Source organism: Ictalurus furcatus, chromosome 12 (genome assembly GCF_023375685.1).
Source record: "Ictalurus furcatus strain D&B chromosome 12, Billie_1.0, whole genome shotgun sequence".
NCBI lineage: Eukaryota > Metazoa > Chordata > Actinopteri > Siluriformes > Ictaluridae > Ictalurus > Ictalurus furcatus.
Window position 1 is genome coordinate 13,090,267 of NC_071266.1, and position 26,719 is coordinate 13,116,985.

The following is a 26,719-nucleotide window of genomic DNA, read 5'->3' on the forward strand; positions in this document are numbered from 1 at the left end:
ATCTCTCCCTCAGGATCCAAAATATGTTTTTAGAACAGTCTCTGCCTTTTTCTGTTTAACGTCCACGCTCACCTCCATCTCTCTCCCCGTCCCTCTGTAATCACTCAGCAAGCCTCAAACTGAAAGGAAAGATCTCTCTCTCTCTCTCTCTCTCTCTCTCTCTCTCTCTCTCGCGCTCTTGCTCACTCTCGCTCTCAAAATTCTGTGATATCTGAAGATAGACGAACACCAGGCACCATTCTTCACAATCCCACAATTCTTCCTCCATCGCTTATCTCACACTCCTCCTACATTTCACTGTGAAGAACACCTCAGCACAGCAAAGTTACATATCCATACACACTGGGGTGGGTGGGTGTGTAAATCAGCATTGTGATCAGTCTGACAGTTCACACCTCAGTAAAATACTGTGTGTAAAGCAGAGTTACTGTATCACCCTGAAGCTGATTATTTTCCTCTAACAGCATGTGAGTGTTCTATTCCTCTTACACCGCAGCACCTCACCAGCAAGTCCTTCTCACTTCTGCCTCTCTGTATGTGCATCTCTCTCTCGCTCTCACTGTCTATCTCCGTCTCTTTGACAATGTCCGTTTCTCTGTCTCTCTCCCTATAAATTCCTGCTTGATTTACACAGACTGTCCCAGAGAAGGGGTGTGTGTTGTACTATAAGCAGTGATATATTATAGTGATGTATTGTAATAACTTCACCTCCCAAGTGTCAGGAAAATACATTTAAGAACAGTGATATATTTAGAATATTGCACACAGCACAGGTGGTAAAGGACATTTCTGTTTATCCGTGTGTGTAAAAGAGAGCTGCTTACTGAGGTGTGCAGTTCTGTCAGATTAATCACCATGCTGATTGACATGTACACGCACATTCTCTCAGAGACACACACACACACACACACACACACACACACACACACACACACACACACACACACAAAATACACTGTGTTGTTCTCTCACAATCATACAAATCTGTGTGTGTGGGAGTCGTGTCCCCTCGGCTCCTCACAGGAAGCCTGCACAGGGAATAAGTGCTGAGTGTGTTCCTGTATGTGAGGGGAGGTCAGAGGTCAATGTGAGGCACAGCTGTAATATCACCATCAGGACAGACCTAACCAGATTGTATTATGATGTGATCTGTGTTACTGTGTGGTGTTGAAGTGTGTACAGGTGTGTTTGTTTATTCACTCATACAGGTGTTTAATCATCCCTTAATATCTCGCTATACTGTATACAGCATTCTCTAAAGTCATTTACAATTCAGAATAATGGACCAGTTGTTTTAATTCCATTTTATACAGATGTAGTGTATTATACACTACTCGTAGGTTTTACTTGAAAGTGTGTGAGTGTGTGTACATCCAGCCTGTTATTCATTATTTAAGAAAGTGTTCACTGTCTCCCTGTATGTCTCTCTTAGATCGTGAGGACCAGTCCATCCTGTGCACGTGAGTAACCCAGTGAATGAATATATAGTGATGTCATCACCTGTAGATGCATCACTGTGGCACTGTTACAGGGGTGTGTGTACATGTGCGCATTACTCAGACATGATGCAGGAGAAACATCCTGCATCATAATCACCTTATAGCAGTCATATCGCCCAGCCCCGAGATAAACAGCTGTCTGTCTGTCCTATCCATCTGTGTCCGTCTGTCTCTCTCTCCCCTATCGATCTGTGACCCCCACCTGTCTCTCTGTGACTCCAGCTGTCTGTCTATCCAATTGTTTATTATATTTAAAATATTTGATTATTTTTTAAAAATGTATTATTATTTTGAATATTTATTTTGTTTTTGTTTAGATGATCTATTTATTCAGTAATGAATTTTTAAATGTATTTTGCACACGGATGCTCAGACTGCACCGTGTTGCTCTTGAGAGAGTTCTACTTCAGGTCCTGGTTAGCTTTTCTCTCGGCTTGCTGTGTGTTTTGGTCTGAAGATTGATTGATTGTGATGTGAGATTAATATACACTCGGAAATCTGATTTCTGGACTAAACTCCATTTGTTATCAGATTTCTGGGCCTTAATCTGATTTTTCACAGTATGGAGTTTACAGGGTGAGTGCTGAGGTAAAATCCGATATTAACCAGGTTATTAGTGTGAGTGGGAACTCACTCTGTGAGCAGGTGTGTGCGTGTGTATGATATCAGTGTGTCAGAGCTCAGATATCTGATCTTGGATCAAAACATGGGGAAATGAGAGAGATCGGAAACGGAAGCACTCCATCCCTTCACTTTAACTACAGTTAATGTTCTCTGCATTAATTAGCCATTTTTTAACAAGTCATCATTGAGGTGTGTTACACATTATAAGAGCAGAGATGTTTTGTTTGTGTGTGTGTGTGTGTGTGTGTGTGTGTGTGTGTGTGTGTGTGTGTGTCCTCAGAGGTGAATCTGGAGCAGGAAAAACCGAAAACACTAAAAAAGTCATTCAGTACCTGGCACATGTCGCTTCCTCGCACAAAGGAAGGAAGGATCACAACATTCCTGTGAGTTTTTATTTCCTCACCTTAAACTTTACATTTTACACACACCTTACACTACACTTTAAACGCTACACTTTATATCTTATACTGTACAGTTTACATTTTACACTTTACACTTTGCACTTTATACTATATACTTTACACTACACTTTAAATTCTACACTTTATATTTTACACTGCACTTACATTCTGCATTTTACATTACACATTACACTTTAACCTCCACTTACACTCTACATTTTGCATTCTACACTTTATACTCAATACTTTACACTCTACATGCCTATGTTGTTGTGTTAAAAGTTGTTAGTGGGACAGAAAAGTGGGGAAACATGAGCTGTGTCCCAAATGCTATGGACTTTATTTAAGCTGGTTGAAGTTTATATCTGTCTGTGGGAAATGTTGTTTATTATTATTATTATCATTATTATTATTATTATTATAATACACATGAGGAGAAAAATTAAAAACAGGGTTTTTTGTCTTGAACACAAATAATCTAACACTAGTAGAATAATCCTACAACATTTTTTTTTTTTTTTTTTTTTTTTTTTTTTTACATGATCGTGTCTGAAATTGTCCTGGTCACTGTATAGTGCACTGTTTTCAGGATGAGCCATTTTATAGATGTCTAAAAGCATAGTGGAGAAAATCCAGTGCACTGTCTCACAATGCACTGTGACATTGGGTTTGATTGGTACACCCTCCACTGAGGGAGACGGACTTCTTCTTCAGTTTGTACGAAGTAAATTAATCGCTTAGTGAAAACTTAATTCCAGGCATTATTTAAATACTAATGTTATCTGAACCTGGTTCACTTCATATAAGAACGCTTCTGCATTTGGGACACAGCCGTGTGCAGCGTGGCAGTGTGACTGCATCCCGCTGTGCTAAAGTGGCTAACGCTTAGCGTAACAGCCATTTGAGCTGTTCTAGCATAAAGCTACTTTAAACGTTAATGCATAGAGCTGGTTGGTGTGGTCTTTTAGCCTCTAACGCTTCAAACGGACTCAGCCTCAGTCCTGAGAATAGATCACACACACACACACACACACACACACCTGTGATAATGAGGTGTGTGATGGACTGGGTCTGAGGTTTGCTGCTCTAACACTGTGCATTTGTTTAACAGCCAGAGTCTCCTAAAGCTGTCAAACTCCAGGCAAGTTCCTCCTGCATGCGGCACTAACACACACACACACACACACACACACATTCTGATGCACTTTTCTAGCTTTTTATCTTGCCCCTCTCTCTCTCTGTCTCTCTCTCTCTCTCTCTCTCAGTGTCTGTCTCTCCCTCCCCACATTTCTCTCTTCGTGTGTGTACGGGAGTGTGTGTTTTGGGGGGGGGGGTGGTTTTGGGTGGCAAAAATGTGACACTAACTGGGGAAAGTCCCAAACCACACAGTATGTAAACTCTAGTTACCTATTGTTTTGTTTCACTGAGTGTAGTAGTCTGTGGTTTGGGACGCAGCCCCAGTCATGGCAGGGTACTGCTCTAATATAATATATATCAATATATAAATACAATATCTATTTAATTTTTTTACTTTTTTAAAATAGTTTATTAGTAAAAAATCATTGTCAATATTTTCTTACATTGGTTTAATTTATTAGAAATATTAAACGTATACTGCTTGCTTTTAAAATCAGATTTTTCTGTTTATGATTAGTTATTAGTAAATTAGTGATTGATTTTGCCCATTAATTTCAGAGCGTCTCCCTGCTGTATGTGAGTAACGTGCAGTCTTTCTCTCTCTCTCTCTCTCTCTCTCTCTCTCTCTGTGCGTTTAAACCAATCTATAAATAAAAAAAACTGCATAATGGAAAAGCTGTCAGTTTTGCTGTTGAAAATGAAAATGAAAGTGGATAATTTATTTTTTTTCTCCTGCATGTGGCTTCATTGATCTATTTATTTATTTTATTTATTTATTTTTATTGTTTACTTCGGAACCTCACTTCTTTACACAACGTCCCCCCCCCCCCCCCACACACACTTTGGTGCTTTTACTGTGAGTGCACTCGGACTGGGTTGGGAAAAAAATCAGGAAAGAATAAACCACCAAAAATATGAAATAAAAAAAGGAGAGGAAAGGTCACTCGATTTCCTGCACGTCGCTCATGGGGCTCTGCTCATCCACACACTCGTGTTCTCTTTACTGTTTTATTTTTACTTAGTTTTAGGTTAAAACATTTGTGTGTGTGTACAGGGAGAGTTGGAGAGACAGCTCCTGCAGGCTAATCCCATCCTGGAGTCATTTGGTAACGCCAAGACGGTGAAGAATGACAACTCGTCACGTTTTGTACGTTTATCATCTCTGTTCAAGAGAAATAATTCATGCCTAAATAAACAAGTAGGCGTGTCCTAAATACTCCTGATCTTATCCTTTTTGCCTTTTCTTTCCTTTTTCTTGTTTTTCTTTCCTTTTCACTTCATTTCTTTTACTTTCCTTTCTTTTTCATCTTTTCTTTCTTCTTGTGTCCTTTTCTTTTTATTTCTTTTCTTTTATTCTTTTTTTTCTAATCTTCATCATTCTTTTCTTTTTTTCTTTGATCTTTCTCTTTCATTTCTTTTTTTTTTTTTTTCTATTCTAATTTTTCATTCCATTGTCCTTTTTTCTCTTACCATTTTCTTTCCTTTTCTCTTTTTTCTTTTCTTTGTTAACCCCACACAGGGGAAGTTTATCCGAATCAACTTTGACGTGACTGGGTACATTGTGGGGGCCAACATCGAGACCTGTATCCTTCTCAGATTTGCAGGGTCACTTATTATAGTTCAATATAATTATTAATTACATGTACATTTTGTGTGTGTGAGCGAGAATTTCTCTCACAGTGAACAGAGTGATGTTATGACTCCATGTGGTGAACTGTAATCACGTGTGTGAATATAAAGTGATTGTGTGGTCGTGTCGCTGTGATGCACAGAAAGTTGTGGATTAAATAAGCTCCTAAAGTCAGCGTAGTGTTTCCTTACATACTGAACTTCAGATCTCCTGGAGAAGTCCAGAGCTATTCGTCAGGCCAAAGACGAGAGAACTTTCCACATCTTCTACCAGCTGCTGGCTGGAGCAGGAGAACATCTGAGATGTGAGTCTCACTGCCTCACTGCTCTTAATGTCCCTGTGGTTCTGTACTAAACACTAAATTGTGTGTGTGAGAGAGAGAGAGAGAGAATTGTGATTTAACAATGCTCTCCCTCGTTGTTCTCCCTCTGTAGCTGATCTCCTGCTGGAGGGCTTCAATAATTATCGCTTCCTCTCCAACGGAAACATTCCCATTCCTGGCCAACAGGACAAAGACAACTTCCAGGAGACCATGGAGGCCATGCACATCATGAGCTTCTCCCATGAAGAGATCCTATGTAAGTGTGTGTGTGTGAGATGATGGATGAGGCTATTAGACTTGTGATTTTGTGCAGTTATTGCTGTGCTGGAGTAGTTTGTGACTGTGTGTGTGTGTGTGTGTGTGTTGTTACAGCCATGCTGAAGGTGGTATCAGCTGTGATGCAGTTTGGCAACATCGTGTTCAAGAAGGAGAGAAACACAGACCAGGCCTCTATGCCTGAGAACACCGGTACACACACTCTCTCTCTCACACACACACTCACACACTCAGTTTTGGTATTTATTTACTTGCTATTTTGCGTGTGTGTGTAGCTGCGCAAAAGTTGTGTCACCTGTTGGGGATGAATGTGATGGAGTTCACTCGTGCCATCCTGACCCCAAGAATTAAAGTGGGACGAGACTACGTTCAGAAAGCACAAACTAAAGAACAGGTAACGCACCCCTCAGCGCACCTTCAGATGAAAAGAAATGATGCTAAATCAATAAATATTTAATGTGTGCATGTAGGTGCATAAGTTTTCAATATAATATTTTTAAAAAAGGGTTAGGAAAAAAATTCCAACTAACATACAAATGTTGTATTTGTCATCTTGTACGCTAATTGTTTTTTTTCTTCCTAATAACTCAGGCTGACTTTGCGGTTGAAGCTCTGGCCAAAGCGACATACGAGCGTCTTTTCCGCTGGCTCGTCCACCGAATAAACAAAGCTCTGGACCGAACCAAGCGGCAGGGTGCCTCGTTTATTGGCATCCTAGACATCGCTGGATTCGAAATCTTCCAGGTGAGAGATTTATTTAATTAATTAATTTAAGAAGGAAAATTGGAATATAACCTGGAAAATAAAATTGTTTGGTAAATGGGGGTGCTAAAAAATGTTTTACACAAGTTTAACCTAAAAACAAAACATGTCTCTCCTCACACTGTAGGATAATGTACACTGAAAAGAGATGAATTCTAATGGTGTGTTCTCTCTCTCTCTCTCTCTCTCTCTCTCTCTCTCTCTCTCTCTCTCTCTCTCTCTCTCCCCCTCCTGCAGTTAAACTCGTTTGAGCAGCTGTGTATTAATTACACTAATGAAAAGCTGCAGCAGCTGTTCAACCACACCATGTTCATCCTGGAGCAGGAGGAGTATCAGCGCGAGGGCATCGAGTGGAGCTTCATCGACTTCGGCCTCGACCTGCAGCCCTGCATCGAGCTCATTGAGAGGCCGGTGAGTACAGCAAGAGACACTAATGCTGTGTGTTTAAAAACTGTAGATGTCGAGTCACCTTCATATTTTGTGTTACTGTAAACAGTAATGAAGCTTAAATGATGTTTTCTAAATCAGAAGCAGTTGTCCATTGTTGAAATGTTGCTCGTTTGTATTTGTGAAATATGCCTCCGATCATTATGACGTCATTCTTTAGGTCACACTACCTTCTGAAACATCTCCTTGAAAAATGTGTTCTCTAAATGACTGTGTGTGTTGCAGGCGAATCCTCCGGGTGTTCTGGCTCTGCTGGATGAGGAGTGCTGGTTCCCCAAAGCCACAGATAAGACGTTTGTGGATAAGCTGGTGCAGGAGCAGGGTTCTCACGGCAAGTTCCAGAAACCACGGCAGCTCAAGGACAAAGCCGACTTCTGCATCATACACTACGCTGGGAGGGTACGACACATACTCAACCCGCTCGTTCAGCATGCTTATACTTATTATACAGTCACTTACACACGGAGGATCGTAAATATATATTTTTAAGTATTGTGTATGAACATTTCTTCACAACTCAGTTTAAATATTTATCAGATATTCTACAACCCCAATTCCGAAAAAGTTGGGACAGAGTGGAAAATCCTAATAAAAACAGGAGCGATTTGTAAATGTACTTTGACTTGTATTTAAACAACCAAAAAAAAAGTATAAAGACAAGGTATTTGATGTTTTACCTAATCAATGGCATAGTTTTTTGAAGATAAATGTTTATTTTGAAATTGATACATGCAACATGTTCTAAAAAAGTTGGCACAGGGGTAATTTAGGACTAATGGAGAATTTGAAATAAGAAGGTGATGAGAAACAGGTGAGGCAATTGTCTAATCATAGTGTGTGTGTGTGTGTGTGTTTTTTTTTATATATGTGTGTGTGTGTGTATGTGTGTGTGTGTGTGTGTATGTGTGTGTGTATGTGTATGTGTGTGTGTGTATGTGTGTGTGTGTGTGTGTGTGTGTATATATAAAAAATTAAAGAGTCTCCAAAAAAGGCCTGATCCTTCAAGAGCAACGCTGGGTCGAGTCTCAGCAATCTGCCAACAGATGAGTCAGTGAATAATCCAACACTTTGAGAACAACATTCCCCAAAGACAAATCAGTAGGATTTTGGGCATTTCACCTTCTACACGTGCACAATATAATTAAAAGATTCAGGGAATCCAGTCAAATATCGGTGCGTAAAGGGCAAGGACAAAACCCCTTCTGAATGCACGTGATCTCATTTTGTTTGTTTCTTGATTCTGCCTTTAAGAGGGCACTCTGTTTCTCATTTGTCTACCCATGGTTGAGGAGAGAGAGAGAGGACAGAAGGGCATTTACAGGACACCTTTCCACATCACATTACAGAAAGAGGAGAGAACATTTTTGTGAAATGAGCACACTGTTTTATTTGGAGTACTGTAATCCAGAAGTTCAGCCATAGTGTGTGCAGGTTAAAAGGTAAAATGAACAGCCCCCCCACCCACTTTCCAAAAAACAGAAATGAACACTATTTGCAAACCAACCAAAAACTTTCAGTCCCATGTGTGAAGAGACAGAGAGAGACTTCTTATTCTGCTTATCTCTGTATAGTCTTGCCTGTTCATCGGCTCTGACAAACACACAGATGTGGAAAATTCGTCTAAGTGAAAGTCAACAAAGCCAGTTCTCATTCGTTTTCTGTTTTCAGATCCAGAGTCTCGACAAGTTCATTAACCTTCACACCACCCACTCGGACAAAAATAAACATACGTTTATTTTTGAATTCTTTTCATTATTAGTCTCATAATAATTATTAGTCCTGTAACTAACATTTACATGAATCTAATGACGACTTCAATAGAAATGTTTTCTGTGTGAAAGTTAAGGAATAAAATCTTCAGTGATTAGTCTGGATATCTGAATAGTTGGATATTATAAAATAAATCTGTACTGTGGGAGTTAATGTTTGAGAGCTGCTGGTTTAGACAGTACCTCCCTTCATCCCGAGCATTGATTGTTTCTTTATTAAACAGTCATATTCAACGAAATCTCCCCCCCAAACTCCTAAATATCACCAACACCCTGTTCAGTATCACGGTGTTGGCCGAGTCTCTAAGGATTTGAGTTCAGCTCAGTTTTTAATTTTTGTACCCTGTACTGTAGTTCATTTTTCCAATTTGAACACTTAAACATACTTTTTAAACATTCTTAACTTTTTATAAAAAAAAAAATTAAAAATTAATTGTCCATCCAAGATGGTCAGACAAAATTAGGCCGCATCCACGTTAATTCCGAAAGCTGCATTTTCGTTTTAAAACGCTCTGTACTGGCATCAACCAGTTTCAAACATTTTCCAAAAATTGCTCGTCCACACTGAAACGTCTGAAAGCGCTCACAACGTAAGAAGCACTGTGTACGAAGTGCCATTTAATCTTTAACAGCACTGTCAAACTGGATAGGAGGCACAACTGCGATACAACATAGTCCACCATCTTGTTTGTTGAGTGGGTCACATGACTTAAAAATACAGCTTTGTTTTTGAATATCTCCCATTTCTCAGTCCTTAGCCTTGGCTGCTTGTTTCCTTTGGGTTTCATATTAATGTATGTAAAGGGGTTTTTTTTTTTGTTTTTGTTCCCCCACTTCCCCACATATCAAGTCCATTTAGTTGCCTGAAGTTACTCTTTAGTAACTCTTATTTAGTTACTCTTATTTTCATTCATCATAGACTCTAATATAATTTTTTAAACTCCAAATTTGAACAAAACACAGCTTGCATAGGTCTGTGTATGAGTTGGATTATGACCTTCATCTTGATACAGAGAATCTTGCTAGAGAATTGCGATTAAAATTTATTAATTTTTAATCCCTCACAACTGCTGTGTGTTTGACACTCAGCTCAGGAGAGAGATGGTGTGAGTGTTTGGCCCATGCTCATTTGATGTCATTAATAGAAAAACACGCATTCAAATGAGACGTGGATAGTTTCTGGACTAACTGATGAGCTGTTATTAACGATGTGTCCCTCTCCCTCTCTTTCTCAGGTGGATTATAAAGCAGACGAGTGGTTAATGAAGAACATGGACCCTCTGAACGATAACGTGGCGACGCTGCTGCACCAGTCCACTGATAAATTTGTGGCAGAGCTTTGGAAAGACGGTGAGCTGCACCCTGTCTCTGTTCCATGCTGTAAAGAAAAATTAATATAAAGGACAACTGCGTATTCTGCATTAAAACAATAATAATAATAATTATAATGTAGATAAACTGAGTGAATAAGATGTACATTTCATTCCAGCATGTGTGATGTACTTCTGTCCACCAGTGTTACACTAACCTGTGTGCTCGCTGTTATTGGGTTTTTTGTTTGTTTTTGTTTGTTCTCCTTTTGCTTTTCTTTTTTTTCCTTCCTTTCTCCCGCTCTCGTCCCTCTCTCGGCCCGGCCTGTAGAGATACAGAATATTCAGAGAGCGTCTTTCTATGACGTCTCTAGCCTCCATGATTCTCCGGGTGAAGGTACTACGGGTTCTTCAAGGGCGCATTTTGTGATTTTGAGACGCTCCCATGCTGCTGCTTTGTTTTTCCTTTTGTCCCCCACTCGACCCTCTTCTTTTCCTTCTGGCTGGCTCGTTTCACATTTGGCCAGATTAACGCAAAATCTGAGTTCGCTACCGAGACGTTCTTATTGGTTAATGGCAGTAGGGTGTAGTAACAAGCGTGTACTCTCATCACAAATGGCATATACCACGTCACAATGGTTCAGTGAAATAAAGTGACCACTGAGAGCGTGGTTAGCGGCATGCCATGGTCATGATACTCGAAGTCACATGACATTGATTTGAGGTGTGTAAAAATGTAAAAGGTTATTGGAAGTAGGTAAGTGATTTACAAGAAGCTCCCCACTCTGTTCAAGAATGGTTCAGTCCGGATTTATGTACGCGGTGTCCTTCACTCTTTTATTTTTAAATATTTATCTTTTTAATAATAATAATAAACTAGTATTACTAAACTTTTTTTTTTTTTTTTTTAAATCTTAATTCTAATTTTAATAAACAATGTTTTTAACTGGTTCTTGCATTATAATTAATGCTAATTCAGTTATTATTCAATTAATCAGTTACTATATTTTTAATTGTAAGTTACTGGTAAAACAATTGAATGCATTTCATTTAGAGTTTATCTTAAAGAACAAGTAAAACGTCAATCTGAAATTTAATCCATCACAACATCTGTTTGTATTAATCATTCATTCATATTTTGTACACACTTATCAAAAGTCCTTCACATATTGTTATAATTCTATTTATTTCTTTTTTTTATTCTGCTGCAGATTGTTTGAGCCCCCTGTCCTGATGTCAGGAATTATTATATTGATGTTATAATTATAATAAATTTTAACACTGTATTTCACTGAGATATTAACAGGTGTAACAGACTTTGTTAGGCTCTCGGTGTTGGTGAACTCAGATTTTCAGATGTGACCGATTCACTCGGACTTGATTCAGACAGTCAGCTTTGAGAAGGAAGGACTTGCATGTGTATATTTTATTTCTGATTTCTGTATATAGATCCTCCACTTTAGTGTTAAGTGCTTTGAATAAACTCCTGCTCTGTTCCCTCAGTTTGCTCGTAGAAATCCTGCGCATGGAAACCATGCAGCTTCTCTCCCATCATGCAAAGCGCTTAGAGAGCAGTAAGCTGTGCTTATCACAGATGAACACTCAAGTACATACACACTAACTTAAACACTATAAAAACATTTTTTTTAAAAGAACTAATTTTCACATCTATGAAGCTTCTGAATTTTCTTGTTAGATTAGCAGTTGATGTTCCGTCTCATTTCCATGGTCATGTGCTACATACTAGCTAATTTAACGTCTGTCGTTAGCTAGTCTTTGGTAAGCGTATGTATTTTCAGTGTTCTCAACTCGAACATGTCAGAAGTGAGATTTTAATCTTTGGTTTTACTGACGTGTTACCCAGCGTGCACCTGGCCGGGTTTTACAGGGATGTTTAATAACTAACCTTAGCCAGCCAGCTCGACACACTGACTGTCAGGTGTTACACTAGCTGGCTAAATGCAAAAGTACAGTTTTGTGATGTCACTGAGAGGGTTCCTAAAAAGGGTTCCTTTTTGAGTAAAATGCTGTTTGTGGAGACAGGAGTTTTAAAGAAGATGGTTCCCAAGTTGCTGATTTGACCCTGGAATAGTTGAGCTGATGATGCAGACTGTTAGCGTACGTGTTTAGATCTGCTTTAGCAGTGTGCTTTTGTTTAGATTTAGATTGCACCTCCATGGTTCTGCTTTCTCATCTGAGCTTCTGGTGCTTTTTTTTTTTTTTTTTTAAAAATAAAATAAAAAAAGGGAAAGAAAGCAAACGATTGAAAACCACCAAGCATTCATTGCTGGGCTCAGGCTTTCTCTCATAATCAAAAATCAAGAATAATGTCAGGAATTAAATGTTGGTTTTGGGGATTGGAGTGCTCCTGTTTAGGGGTGTGCTGATTTACACTTTTAAACATTTCTTATTGAGGTCACTGCCAAAGCTGAACACGAGAGAAGTGTGTAATAATGATCATGATAATATTGTAGGATTTCATATAACTGCTTATCAGCACACACCTAACTCTGGTTAATGTAAAGATTATATTTAGTGTAATATTAATAAATTAAACGGAGCCTGATCCTGCTGCAGCATTCTGTAATATCCACGGTCTCATGTTTATTGCAAACACACTCTGTGTGTGTGTTTTGCTTAAAATTTCACTAATGTTCCTCTCTCTCGTGTGTGTGTGTGTGTGTGTGTGTGTGTGTGTGTGTGTGTGTGTGTGTGTGTGTGTGTGTGTGTGTGTGTCCCAGTGGACCGTATCGTGGGACTGGATCAGGTGGCCGGAATGAACGAAACTGCGTTCGGGGCGACGTATAAAACGAAGAAGGGAATGTTCCGGACTGTCGGCCAGCTTTACAAAGAGTCTCTGACCAAGCTGATGGCCACGCTGAGGAACACCAACCCCAACTTTGTCCGCTGCATCATCCCCAACCACGAGAAGAGGGTGTGTGTGTGCTAAATCCATCTATATTCGTAAAACAAACATGTTGTGACTGCTGTACAATATAATGGTTTATACTCTCTCCACTCTCTCTGTAAAGAAACATCAGAAATAACGTCCTCTTTCCTGTCTCTCTGTGTCTCTCTTGCCCAGGCGGGTAAACTGGAACCTCACCTGGTCCTGGATCAGCTCAGATGTAATGGTGTGCTGGAGGGAATCAGGATCTGCAGACAGGGCTTCCCCAACCGCATCATCTTCCAGGAGTTCAGACAAAGGTACGTACACACACACACCCCTACAGATTTACAGGTGCATCCAAAAAAAAACAAAAAACAATTGAATATTATGGAAAAGTTCATATTTTTTTCCGTAAATTATTTCAAAAAGTGGATCTTTCGTATATTCTAGATTCGTTACACAAAGTGAAATATTTCAAGCCTTTTTTGTTTTAATCTTGATTACAGCTCATGGAGATCAAAATTCCAGTATCTCAAAATACTAGAATAAATAATTTATAATACAGAAATGTCGAAGAATCAGCTAATTAACTCGGAACACCTGCAGAGGTTTCCTGAGGCTTAAATCTCTGTCTGGTTCAGTACACACAACCATAATCATGGGGAAGAGGAAAGTAAATTGTGCATTTCATTTGGAAATCAAGGTCCTAGAGTCTGGAGGAAGAGTGGAGAGGAACAGAATCCAAGTTGCTTGAAGTCCAGTGTGAAGTTTCCACAGTCAGTGATGATTTGGGTGCCATGTCATCTGCTGGTGTTGGTCCACTGTGTTTTCTCAAGTCGAGAGTCAATACAGCGTCTACCAGCAGATTTTAGAGCACTTCATGCTTCTGACAAGCTTTATGGAGATGCTGATTTTCCTTTTCCAGCAGGATTTGGCACATGGACACAGTGCCAAAACTACCAGTAACTGGTTTGCTGACCATGATATTACTGTGCTTGATTGGCCAGTCAACTCGCCTGGCCTGAACCCCATAGAGAATCTATGAGAGACCCCAGACCCAACAATACAGACGAGCTGAAGGCCGCTATCAAAGCAACCTGGCCTTCCAGTACACCTCAGCAGTGCCACAGGCTGATCGCCTGCATGCCACGCCGAATTGATGCAGTAATTCATGCAGATGGAGCCGCAACCATGTACTGAGTGCATAAATTAACATTCTTTTAAGAAGGTCAACGTTTGTTATAAATTTCTAATATTTTGAGATACTGTATTTTTGATTTCCATGAGCTGCAAGCTATAATCATGCACCTGTATACATGTCTACACCTTTTTATACAGACTTATTCACAACTACACCTACACGCATACATTTACACCTGCACACTATGTATACACACCTTTATTAAAAAAAAAAAAAACCTACACATGTGCACACCTACACACCGCTATACACCTACATGCTTGCACATATATAAAATACAATACAAAAATATAGTGCCCTACACTAATATTGGTAAATATGATCAAAGAGGGCTGTGAGAAATTGTTTAACCTTTTGTTCAAATCCACAAAGAAATTCACAAGAATACTCTGCTCTCATGGATATCAAACAATTGCAAACAAACCAGGGGTTTATATTAAAAAAAAAAAAAAAAAAAAAATGAAAACATGACTGCCACTGCTAGAAAGTTTAAAATGAGCCGTGGTTGGATCTTCCAGCAGGACAATGATCCAAAACGTGCATAAATAAACACGAAAATTGTTTACTGAACACAAAATCAAGGACCTGCCATGACCATCTCAGTCCCCTGACTGAACCCCATAGAAAACCTGTGGGGTGAACTGAAGAGGAGAGTCCACCAACGTGGACCTCGAAGTTTGAAGGATCTGGAGAGATTCTGTATGGAGGAATGGTCTCGGATCCCTTGCCCTTTGGTTAAACCTGTTTTGTTTGCAATGTTTATCAAGGAGAGCAGAGAATTTTTTTTGTTCAAAAGGTTAAACAATAGACAAATTTTCACAGCCTTCTTTGCTCATGATTACCAATATTTTTGTGTGTGTGAACACAGCTTTACACACACCCCTATAACCCTACACACCTGCACAATTGTGCACGCACACACCTCCACACCCCTACACCTACCAACACATGCACCTTCTCACAAAACTACATGCCTACACATCTCTCCACTTATATGCACATACCTACACACCTCTAAACACACTCCTGTACCTGCACACACCTCTACACACAGTTGAGATGGGTATTTCACACTAGACATCCACTTATAGCACAGTCTGAGCAATGCAGGATTTGTCACACTGTGTGTGTGTGTGTTCAGATACGAGATCCTCACTCCTAACGCCATCCCGAAGGGCTTCATGGATGGTAAACAGGCGTGTGAACGGATGGTGAGTTTATAATCTTGCACTCTACATGATGACAGGTTTCTCACATCATGAAGTGAAAACAATGAAGAATAAATGATGCAAGTTGATTAACTACAGCAGATCACGCAGAGTCAGTTTAAGTCATGATTGGTATTTCTGCCAAGGAGACACACGCACACGATGGACTTGAAAAGACTGAAGCAGATGTTTAAAAGTTTCTCTTCTCATAAGAGGAATTAAGACTTGACTTTATTGGATGATGCATAACTAATTATACAAATTAGTTCGGACATGTTGAAGTGGCAAATGCATATTCTCCACTCTCACTTATTTATTTTCATTATTTTTTATTGTTGTTGACTGATTTTATATTATTTTTCTATTCATTAATAATTCCCTCCCTCCACAGATCCAGGCTCTTGAATTGGATCCGAATCTGTACCGGATCGGTCAGAGTAAGATATTTTTCCGGACCGGAGTTCTGGCTCACCTGGAGGAGGAGCGCGACCTGAAGATCACAGACATCATTATTTACTTCCAGGCCATGTGTCGAGGATACCTGGCTCGCAAGTGAGCACTTTATAGTGCCCTAGTGTCATCTCTGCTCACTTACAGTATCTGTTCAACACGTGTGTGTGTGTGTGTGGGTGTGTGTCTGTAGAGCCTTTGCGAAGAAGCAGCAGCAGCTGAGTGCTCTGAAGGTTCTCCAGAGGAACTGTGCTGCTTACCTGAAACTGCGTCACTGGCAGTGGTGGAGACTCTTCACCAAGGTGAGACACACTCAGACACACACCTGTCATGTGTAAGTGTGTGGGTACATGATCATATGTGTCCCTTTATAGAAGCTTACATGTTAAGGTGTGTGTGTGTGTGTGTGTGTGTGTGTGTGTGTGTGTGTGTGTGTGTGTACAGGTGAAGCCTCTGCTCCAGGTGACTCGTCAGGAGGAGGAAATGCAGGCGAAGGATGAGGAGCTGGTGAAGGTGAAGGAGAGACAGGTGAAGGTAGAGAATGAACTGGTGGAAATGGAGAGGAAGCACCAGCAGGTTAGTAATCGGTCTACACATAAACACACAGTCTAGAGTTTGTGTATTTATTCATATATTTGTGTTCCCTTTTTTTTGGTCTAGCTAATGGAGGAGAAGAACATCCTGGCGGAGCAGCTGCAGGCGGAGACAGAGCTGTTTGCCGAGGCGGAGGAGATGAGAGCTCGGTTGGTGGCAAAGAAACAGGAGTTGGAGGAGATCCTACACGACCTGGAGTCCCGTGTGGAGGAGGAGGAGGAGCGCAACCAGACACTTCAGAATGAGAAAAAGAAGATGCAGTCGCACATACAGGTCAGGAGATGATGGTGGTGGTGGTGGTGGTTTATACTGCGGGAACAATCATGAACGTAGCGCATCATAAAAATGCGGAAACAATTCCCCATAAATTTCTCCATCCCATCCATAATAATCGTAATTATACCTGAACTGTCAGTAATCTGTTTGTGCTTTGCTGAGAACATTAATGGATTGATTTAAATTAAATAAATAATTAAATGAGTGATGCAGAGTAAAAACTGACTAATTAAGTGTGTGTGTGTGTGTGTGTGTGTGTGTGTGTGTGTGTGTGTAGGACCTAGAGGAGCAGTTGGATGAAGAAGAAGCTGCTCGACAGAAGCTGCAGCTGGAGAAAGTAACTGCGGAGGCCAAGATAAAAAAAATGGAGGAGGATCTGCTGCTCTTAGAGGACCAAAACTCAAAATTCCTAAAGGTAGGTGTGTGTGGAAAATGAAAACAACCTACACACACACATGGCAAAGAAAAAGGAGAAAAAAAACTTATGAGCTTTGTTCTCAGGTTGGCCAATTGAAGATCAGTATTTATCACATGATAAAATTGTCACTGTATCATAATATTTACATGTCTTTTTTTTTACGGGATTGAAATACTGATGAATTAAGCACAATCTGACCAGTTTTAATAAATAAAATAAACACTCGGTTTGGATTTATGGTTGATTTTGAAATACTAAAAACTGATGTTCTGTAAAAATAAAAATTTAAAAAGGACATCTTAATCTCTTATTGTTTTTATTGGTTTAACTTGTCTTTGTTACATTCCTTCCGTGTGTGTGTGTGTGTGTGTGTGTGTGTGTGTGCGCGCACATGCAGGAGAAGAAGCTGTTGGAGGAACGGGTGGGTGAGATGACCTCTTTATTAGCTGAGGAAGAAGAGAAGGCCAAGAACCTCGGCAAGGTGAAGAACAAGCAGGAAATGATGATGGTCGACCTGGAAGGTAAAAAAAATTAATTTTATTAACTAGCATTTTCCTTCATTGCACACATTTATTTGTCGTCTTTTCTTTCATCGTCTTTGCTTTTGCGCTCTGCTGTCTTCTCTAATGGCTGATAATTTAATTTTAAACAATTTATTTATATAAACATTTTTAGCTTAACAACTCTGTGTTACTTCATATCTTAGAGCTGATGCGTAGAGCCAGTTCTGTTCTGAACTTTGTCTGTGTGTCTCAGAGCGTCTGAAGAAGGAGGAGAAGACCCGGCAGGAGTTGGAGAAGGCCAAGAGGAAGCTGGATGGAGAGACGACAGATCTTCAGGAACAAATTGCTGAACTTCAGGCTCAGATTGACGAACTCAAGGTCCAACTGGCCAAAAAAGAGGAGGAACTTCAGGCTGTGCTGGCCAGGTAAGACACACATACACATTAATCTAGTGTATCATAATAACTTTCCTTCAGTCCATGCACTACTACTTTATGTCTTGTGTTTGTATGAAAAAGAGGAGATGAGGAAGTGGCCCAGAAGAACAATGCTCTGAAGCAGGTGAGGGAGCTCCAGGCTCAGCTGGCTGAGCTTCAGGAGGATCTGGAGTCGGAGAAAGCAGCTCGGAATAAAGCGGAAAAGCTGAAGCGGGATCTGAGCGAGGAGCTGGAGGCTCTGAAGACTGAACTGGAGGACACGCTGGACACCACGGCTGCTCAGCAGGAGCTCAGGTACTACACCTGTGCTTAACATCCTGAAGAGCTGGGTTAGATTCCAACTCTGAATATGTTAGTACACATGGTTATTACACTGAACTCTTCTCCAGGAAGTGTGGAGCTTTAAGCTAGCGCTCAGAAATCTTGGGTTAAGTAACAGAACTTTTAAAGTAGAACTGCTAGAACATGATTGTTCACAGCAGCATTTCAGAAACTGTGTCTTTTTTTTTAAGACAAAGTCATGAGGTTATACAAGTACCCTAAATATTGACACTATAGGTGTGTGTGGTACTGATGTTTTAAATTTGAATTTAAGGACTAAGAGAGAACAGGAAGTGGCTGAGCTGAAGAAGGCGATTGATGAAGAAGCTCGAAATCATGAGTCTCAGATTCAGGAGATGAGACAGAGACATGGTACAGCTCTGGAGGAACTCTCTGAACAACTGGAGCAGGCCAAGAGGGTCAGTCTCACTCCCTCTCTCTTGGAGAAAGAGAACCCTGTAGTTATAGTCATACCTTTTATTCCGTATATCCTTTTTTATTATTAAACAGTCCAGTGTTAAATTATTCGGCATAATAAACCTGTACTAATACTGCTACATTCTTTGTGTGTGTGTAGTTTAAGTTGAACTTGGAGAAGAGTAAGCAGACTCTGGAGGGTGATAATAAGGAGCTGGGCAGTGAAGTGAAGGTGCTGCAACAGGCCAAACTGGAATCCGAGCACAGACGCAAAAAGCTGGAGGCGCAGCTGCAGGAGGTTCTCTCTCGAGTCACTGAGGGAGAGAGGAACAAAGGAGAACTGACAGAGCGTGCACACAAACTACAGGTAATCCACTGTAAAGATTATGTTTCTAAAATGATATAATAATTAAACATTTTAATACTGAACAAAAGCATGAGTCTTATCCCTTATATTCTGTTAATGTTTTATTAATGTCCCTGATGGACTATTAGACAAAATCCATGCAGCACAAATATTTGCTTGTATTTCCTCACTAATGTAAAAGTAAAAATAAATGGACCATGAACAAAAAACAAGTTTAAGTGGGTTTTTATTTGTTTGGTTCTTTCTCTCCAGTGGTTTAATATTGAAGCCAGAAAGATAAATATGACTGAAGATTAAAGTTACTTTTTATATACACACATGCAGTATATTTATCCTTTGTGATGTGTGTAATGCACTCGCTATTTTACTGTGTGTGTGTAGACGGAGTTGGAGAACGTGTCTGCTCTGTTGGAGGATGCTGAGAAAAAGGGCATCAAACTGGCTAAAGATGCAACGAGTCTCGAGAGCCAGCTACAGGACACACAGGTAATACTTTACACACCAGTTGTGTGTATAGAGCGGGGGTGCATCATTCATCTGCTGTCTTACATCTACAGCAAATCACCTTTTATGACTGTCTGTGTGTGTGTGTGTGTGTAGGAATTGCTCCAGGAGGAGACGCGTCAGAAGCTGAATTTGAGCAGTCGGATTAGACAGCTGGAGGAGGAGAAGAACAATCTGCAGGAGCAGCAGGAGGAAGAGGAGGAGGCAAGGAAAAACCTGGAGAAACAACTGGCAACCCTGCAGGCTCAGGTATACCACACACACTGTCACAGCACAATACCAAACCTTTTAAAGAAGTATTGACACCCATATAGGGTAATATGTGTGACAGATCTTGTTTTCAATTGGTCTTGTTTGTGTAGCTGTGTGAGACAAAAAAGAAGCTGGAGGATGATGTGGGCACAGTGGAGGGTCTGGAGGAGGTGAAGCGGAAGCTGCAGAAGGACGTTGAGGCGTGTAACATGCGGCTGGAAGAGAAAGTTCTGGCCTTTGATAAACTGGAGAAAACGAAGACACGACTGCAGCAGGAGCTGGACGACCTCACGGTCGACCTGGACCACCAGAGGCAGATCGTCTCAAACCTGGAGAAGAAACAGAAAAAATTCGACCAGGTACACAATGAGGGTTTGTTCCGTTTTAAGTAATTGTGAAAAGTTTATATTATATTCTTTTTCCATTATTACTGTTAAAAGATTACAAATGTACTGGAGGTTTTTCTTCCTTCATGAGGAAGGAAAGAAGAATGGTCCCCCAATGGTCAGGTGTGTTATGCATCATGAACATGAATTGTTTAGGGGTTTTATTAGTTTTATTGAATTTTGGAAGTTTTTGTATGTGTTATGAAACAAGAGTAGTCTGACGCAAAAGCTCTCGGGGTGATGCAGCACAGAGGTTGCATGTTTTATGTGTGTAGATGCTGGCGGAAGAGAAGAGTATTTCAGCACGTTATGCAGAGGAGCGAGACCGTGCGGAAGCTGAGGCGAGGGAGAAGGAGACGAAGGCGCTGTCATTGGCGCGAGCGCTGGATGAAGCTCTCGAGGCGAAAGAGGAGTTTGAGCGATTGAACAAGCAGCTGCGTGCTGAGATGGAGGATCTGATGAGCTCGAAGGATGACGTGGGAAAAAATGTGGGTCTTTTATTACATCGTTATTACGCATTTATTTCATTGCTGTATCGCTAAAACCGGCGTGTACAATAAAGTTTCTCAAAACATTCAGTGTACGTAAATGTAGCGGTGTGTGTGCGTGCGTGCGCGCAGGTGCATGAGCTGGAGAAGTCGAAGCGCACCCTGGAGCAGCAGGTGGAGGAGATGCGCACTCAGCTGGAGGAGCTGGAGGATGAGCTGCAGGCCACCGAAGACGCCAAACTGCGCTTAGAAGTGAACATGCAGGCCATGAAGGCTCAGTTTGAACGCGACCTGCAGGCCAGAGACGAGCAGAACGACGAGAAGAAGAGACTTCTGGTCAAACAGGCGAGTTTCACCTGCACTAACGTACGTGTGTGTCGGAGGGGATCGGGCTCCCTGCACCCCTATATTAGTACAGATGAACCCTACTCTTATAAAGGGTATGTAATGATGACTTCCACACTCTATACATCGGGGGCATAGTGCACTAGGCTCTGTGTAGTGTACTACATGGACAGTTGTCGATTTTTGCTTCCTGTAATCATGCGCAAAAAGGAAAGTAGTCATCATTTTTCCAATTTTATTGGATGGTGCACAGTAGACTGGAATTACTTTCTGTCCTTTGACCTGTGTGCGTGTGTTTTGTAGGTGCGTGAGATGGAGGCAGAGCTGGAAGACGAAAGGAAGCAGAGAGCTCTGGCTGTGGCTGCAAAGAAGAAGCTGGAAATGGACCTCAAAGACCTGGAGGCTCAGATCGAGGCGGCCAATAAAGCCAGAGACGAGGCCATCAAACAGCTCCGCAAACTCCAGGTATGACATCACTTGCGCAAATGTTAGACACGCCCATTATGCACCTTTACTCTACACTGTGTTTTGTGTGTGCATCAGGCTCAGATGAAGGATTATCAGAGGGAGCTAGAGGAAGCACGTACATCTCGAGATGAAATCTTTGCCCAGTCCAAAGAGAATGAGAAGAAGCTCAAGAGCCTCGAGGCTGAGATCCTACAGCTACAAGAGGTGTGTGTGTGTGTGTGTGTGTGTGTGTGTGTGTGTGTGTGTGTCATGAATAAAGGACTATAAACTAACCTACAGACATGTTGATGGACTCGGGTACACAGTGTATACTCTCACACTGACCTGTATGTGCTGTTAGTCAGTGTGTTTGATTTTTGTGTGTGTGTAGGACCTGGCTGCATCAGAGAGAGCACGGCGTCACGCTGAGCAGGAGAGGGATGAACTGGCCGACGAAATTTCTAACAGCGCCTCTGGAAAGTGAGTTCGTGCCTTTTTAGGATGCGTCAGGAGGGCAGTGCAGTTGTGTGTACACGTGAATGTGTAACTGATTGTGTGTGTGTGTAAGGTCTGCGCTGATGGATGAGAAGCGGCGGTTGGAGGCTCGTATCGCTCAGCTGGAGGAGGAACTGGAAGAGGAGCAGAGCAACATGGAGCTGCTTAATGATCGCTTCCGCAAAACATCTATGCAGGTAAACGTGTGTGCACACACACATATATAATAAATATAAATGAATGAATGAGAGAGGTTGGGTTTTAAGAAGCATGAAGTCTACATTCAGCTTTGCCAGCAGGTTTTAGTATAGGCTTTTGGGGTGTGTGTTTTAGGTGGACACTCTGAGCACAGAGCTAGCGGGTGAGCGCAGCACGGCTCAGAAGAGTGAGACGGCTCGACAGCAGCTGGAGAGACAGAATAAAGACCTGAAGGCCAAACTGCAGGAGCTGGAAGGCTCGGTCAAATCCAAGTTCAAGTCCACTATCGCTGCCCTGGAGGCCAAAATTCTGCAGCTGGAGGAACAGCTGGAGCAGGAGGCCAAGTACATCTCGCGCGCGCACACACACACACACACACACACACACACACAGCTATAGATTTAAATTGCAACAGCAAAGTTCTCTGCATGTAATTATCATCAGTTCAATTATTCCCAGAGTATATTTGATATAGTATTTCCTAGTAGACCTACTAACGATCATACGTGGCCATGCACCTTACAACAAGGGCTTATAATGAAAGATCAATTCAAATGAAGTGTGGGGGGTTTTTTTTTTTTTTTGTGTGTTTTTGGTTTTTTTATGACGTACGAGTGTGTTTTGTTTGCAGGGAGCGGGCAGCGGCCAATAAGATCGTCAGACGTACGGAGAAGAAACTAAAGGAAGTGTTCATGCAGGTGGAAGATGAGCGCCGCCATGCCGACCAATACAAGGAACAGGTGATCGGTCACCTTCATGTCACACGGGTCCACTTCTTCCTTGTTTGTGGCCATCTTTAACAGGAGCTAGAACATGCATCATCTTTTAAAACTCTGGTGTGTGTGTGCAGATGGAGAAGGCGAACTCTCGCATGAAGCAGCTGAAGCGTCAGTTGGAGGAGGCGGAGGAAGAAGCGACACGCGCTAACGCCTCCCGCAGGAAGTTACAGAGAGAGCTGGAGGACGCCACAGAGGCCAGTGAGGGTCTCAGCCGAGAGGTTAACACACTCAAGAACCGCCTCAGGTAACTAACACACACACACACACACACACACACACACACACCTTACTGTCTGAGTGAGGTATTTCTATTCACAGGTGTGTTTTTGATGCACAGTAATCCTAAACATAGCCACAATTCAAAATAAGTGTGTTTGTGTGTCAGGCGCGGGGGTCCGGTGAGTTTCCCCTCGGGCCGTTCAGGTCGCAGGCAGCTCCAGGTGGAGGGCGAGATCTCGGACGATGACGCTGACAGCAAAGTGAGCGACATGAACGAGACACTGCCACCACAGAACGAGTAACGAAGACACACAGACCCTGCCCCCTGTCCCGCTCCTTGCCCTGCCCTCTCCTCCATTCCTCCCTACTGGCCCCCTGTGGTCTTGCAGTGACATTACACACTCCTGTTCAATCCTCTCTCTCAATCTTTCACTCTCTCACACACACACACACACACACACACAGTGCTTAGTGTATGAAAGGAAACGGATGTAATATGAAGGAACGTCTTGATTTACTGGAACACTAATAGCGATTATGATTGTTTAAATCCAGAAAGCAGACGTGACTCTGGAATAATTGATCACACATTGTCAAGTCATATCAGGACTCTTAACTCGTGTGGATTTTTTGCCTCTCATCAGCGGTGTTATAGCTGCTTATTACGAAATCATTACACAAAAACCGTTGCATTTTTACACCTCGTGTAATCAGTCGACTCAAACTACAGTAATGCCGTCAACTTTATTATTATTAAGCAAAAGGGAAAAAATTATTAGCAGGATTTTCACAATATTATGAATCAACGTGTGAGAGAGATGCATGGGCTGCTCTAGACAACACTAGAAAATAAATAATTAATACCACACACATACGTACATGTACAGATCAGCTGACTGGAAACGCAGAATAAACTGTGAGGAGGCGTTAGCTTGTTGAACATTATCATATCTCCATTCCATTCCATGCTTGAGATAGAAAGTAAAATAATCAAATGTGAGTACTGGAACATTCTGCTTTGGGAGAATTCGTTAGAAAGCGAAAATGTTTGGGAGATTATTCTGATGAAATGTGACTGCGAAATGTAAAACTGCACATGTCTGTAAAAGCCATACACGAGTCAGACTGGAACAAAAACAATGAGAGAAGGAAAAATAAATGTATTGTTTCCAAAAACAAAACGAACGAGAATACGGCACGCCGTGGACCTTTTTTCCTTTTCTGTTAAAGTAATAAACCGCTGCTTTTCCCCTTTTTTTTTTAAGTGTTGGTGAAGGAAAAATGGGAACCATTTTCTGAAGATCTATTTGAATTAGACTGGAACATTAACGTGAAGATTTATCAGGCACTCGGATTCGTTAGCGATTAGCGCGTTCACAGATTAGCCCGGAGTAATGAAGCCACTACGATGCACGTCAGTATTATACACATTTAAATCCCTAAAATCACCCACTAGCATGTTTACACGTGTCCACAGACACCGCACTTTCACATTCACGCTGTTAGAAAAATATATTCGGCCTTGTTCCGGATCTCCACGAGACGTTTGCGTTTGAGCTATGAGCCTAATGTTGCTAACAAGTAACGGAAGCTTATGACTACCAGTTTAGCATGGTGCACTAAATGTACATGAGGAAATCACACACTTGCTTCGGAATATCTTTCACTTCAGTTGTTCCTTTCTCTTCCCTCCTTTTATTCCTTCCTGTTGTTTTTTTTTATTATTTTTTTTTTTATTATTTTTTTTTTTTTTTCTTTCTTTCTTTCACACACTTGCCTCAAAACATGTTTCATATAAATGATATTCATGTTTCATTCGTTATCTGAATCATTTGTAACCCACAGACTCTGCCTTCTGACTTTAGGCCATGCTCCCACCAGAGTCTGTTGGATTTTTTGTTTTTCTGTGACATTTTTCTTTATCAATAACAGTGACCTGAGCATTTACTGCACCATGATACACTAGTGTCTGTATTCTTCCATTGCTTGTTCACTACATTAGCCTCACCGCCAAAACAAAAGAAGGAAATTTCACCCACCAAGCGTTGACATAAAATAATTGGCATAATTTAATTTAAGGCCAAATGTTCTCTCAATAATGATGATGATAAACATGGTCTCTGTGGACGTGTGTAAATATCGGTGTTTATTGACATAACTTTAAAAAGTGCCTTAGAGTCACTAATGAAGAAAAAAGAAGCTCCACTTGACACCTTGGTGTGTCGACAGGTGAAGAGTTTAACTGGAAGGTGAACTGAAGTGAGAATAACAATAATAAACACTATCTAACCTTTTTTTTTTTTTTTTTTTTTAATTTTCTTTATTCGATTTGATTTTTATTGCGCTTCGAGTCATATCCGCTCTGCATTTGCTCTTTTGTCGTCGTAAACCAGCTTCAGTGTTACTGCAGGAGATAAAAATCCTCCTCACGCAAGATTTCGTTTGGGTTAAAAGCTTTATAACTTCAGCCCCATCATCATTCAGTGACGATTGTCCTAATTACAATGATCATAATCATTATTATTATTATTATTATTATTATTATTATTATTAGTTTATTATTGTTTATTATTAATATTATTATTATTATTATTATTGTTTATTACTACTGTTATTATCGCTATTATTATTATTATGATGATGATCAGACTGACTGTTTGACTACCAGACGCTCAGCTGCAGATACGCTATAATCCTCTCCTTTATTCCTCTCCCTTGTATACTGTTACTGTATTTCTAGACAAGTGATTCTTTTTTTTTTTTTTTTGTAAAGGAAAAATAATAAAAGCTTCATTATAGATGAAACTGTGACTTTTGTCTTTTATGTGCATTCGTTAGCAATGTGCTGCTGATCAGTTACACTGTGGACATGATGATATACATCACTGTATCGTCAACACGGCCGACATTTATTTACGGTGCTTTACACACTCACTCTTTAGAATTTTTACTTTACACCTTGAATACTCACGGTTACGGAAAAAAATTTGACGTTCCCAGATCTTCACGGCGTGCACTTGGTTTTGTGCAGTCATGCTCCAGAGCTGTGATTCAATATAGTACATTGAGGGATAGTACAGTTTAATCGTGTATACTATAATTATAGTACAGTATAATGTCTGGTAGATAAAATTATGGTATAGTAATAATTGTGGTGTAGTATAGTAGGATGCAGGAGATTGAATGTGTATTTGAAGAAAAAGTCCCTGAGACGATATGAGGAAGAAACCTGGAGAGGAACCAGACTCAAAAGGGAACCCATCCTCATCTGGGTAAACCGGATAGTGCGATTATAAATAAATCCCTTCTATAAATGTTCTAATACTACATGGAAAATAGTGCAGTTG

General features: G+C 40.8%; 1 protein-coding gene across 2 annotated transcripts in view; it reads left to right on the forward strand.

The window, feature by feature from the left end:
- The window catches only part of LOC128616067 (myosin-10), a 44,223-nt gene extending 18,084 nt beyond the window's left edge, over positions 1 to 26,139 (forward strand). The window contains exons 4-43 of one of the 2 annotated variants that reach the window (XM_053638555.1): positions 1,433 to 1,460; positions 2,404 to 2,506; positions 3,636 to 3,682; positions 4,222 to 4,237; positions 4,716 to 4,808; positions 5,181 to 5,244; positions 5,497 to 5,595; positions 5,726 to 5,869; positions 5,986 to 6,081; positions 6,165 to 6,283; positions 6,481 to 6,633; positions 6,889 to 7,062; positions 7,324 to 7,497; positions 10,103 to 10,217; positions 12,919 to 13,112; positions 13,263 to 13,384; positions 15,410 to 15,479; positions 15,868 to 16,028; positions 16,120 to 16,228; positions 16,371 to 16,502; positions 16,587 to 16,793; positions 17,074 to 17,211; positions 17,612 to 17,735; positions 17,971 to 18,142; positions 18,236 to 18,448; positions 18,750 to 18,894; positions 19,053 to 19,259; positions 19,641 to 19,745; positions 19,860 to 20,012; positions 20,126 to 20,374; positions 20,677 to 20,889; positions 21,022 to 21,234; positions 21,538 to 21,699; positions 21,778 to 21,906; positions 22,073 to 22,161; positions 22,250 to 22,373; positions 22,510 to 22,718; positions 23,006 to 23,114; positions 23,225 to 23,397; positions 23,539 to 26,139. In XM_053638555.1, coding sequence (XP_053494530.1) covers positions 1,433 to 1,460; positions 2,404 to 2,506; positions 3,636 to 3,682; positions 4,222 to 4,237; positions 4,716 to 4,808; positions 5,181 to 5,244; positions 5,497 to 5,595; positions 5,726 to 5,869; positions 5,986 to 6,081; positions 6,165 to 6,283; positions 6,481 to 6,633; positions 6,889 to 7,062; positions 7,324 to 7,497; positions 10,103 to 10,217; positions 12,919 to 13,112; positions 13,263 to 13,384; positions 15,410 to 15,479; positions 15,868 to 16,028; positions 16,120 to 16,228; positions 16,371 to 16,502; positions 16,587 to 16,793; positions 17,074 to 17,211; positions 17,612 to 17,735; positions 17,971 to 18,142; positions 18,236 to 18,448; positions 18,750 to 18,894; positions 19,053 to 19,259; positions 19,641 to 19,745; positions 19,860 to 20,012; positions 20,126 to 20,374; positions 20,677 to 20,889; positions 21,022 to 21,234; positions 21,538 to 21,699; positions 21,778 to 21,906; positions 22,073 to 22,161; positions 22,250 to 22,373; positions 22,510 to 22,718; positions 23,006 to 23,114; positions 23,225 to 23,397; positions 23,539 to 23,674 — 5,483 coding nt within the window. In that variant the 3' untranslated portion in view covers positions 23,675 to 26,139. The remainder of the gene's footprint in view (positions 1 to 1,432; positions 1,461 to 2,403; positions 2,507 to 3,635; positions 3,683 to 4,221; positions 4,238 to 4,715; positions 4,809 to 5,180; positions 5,245 to 5,496; positions 5,596 to 5,725; positions 5,870 to 5,985; positions 6,082 to 6,164; positions 6,284 to 6,480; positions 6,634 to 6,888; positions 7,063 to 7,323; positions 7,498 to 10,102; positions 10,218 to 12,918; positions 13,113 to 13,262; positions 13,385 to 15,409; positions 15,480 to 15,867; positions 16,029 to 16,119; positions 16,229 to 16,370; positions 16,503 to 16,586; positions 16,794 to 17,073; positions 17,212 to 17,611; positions 17,736 to 17,970; positions 18,143 to 18,235; positions 18,449 to 18,749; positions 18,895 to 19,052; positions 19,260 to 19,640; positions 19,746 to 19,859; positions 20,013 to 20,125; positions 20,375 to 20,676; positions 20,890 to 21,021; positions 21,235 to 21,537; positions 21,700 to 21,777; positions 21,907 to 22,072; positions 22,162 to 22,249; positions 22,374 to 22,509; positions 22,719 to 23,005; positions 23,115 to 23,224; positions 23,398 to 23,538) is intronic. The other variant, XM_053638554.1, reaches the window with a different exon arrangement.
- The last annotated feature ends 580 nt before the right edge of the window (positions 26,140 to 26,719 follow it).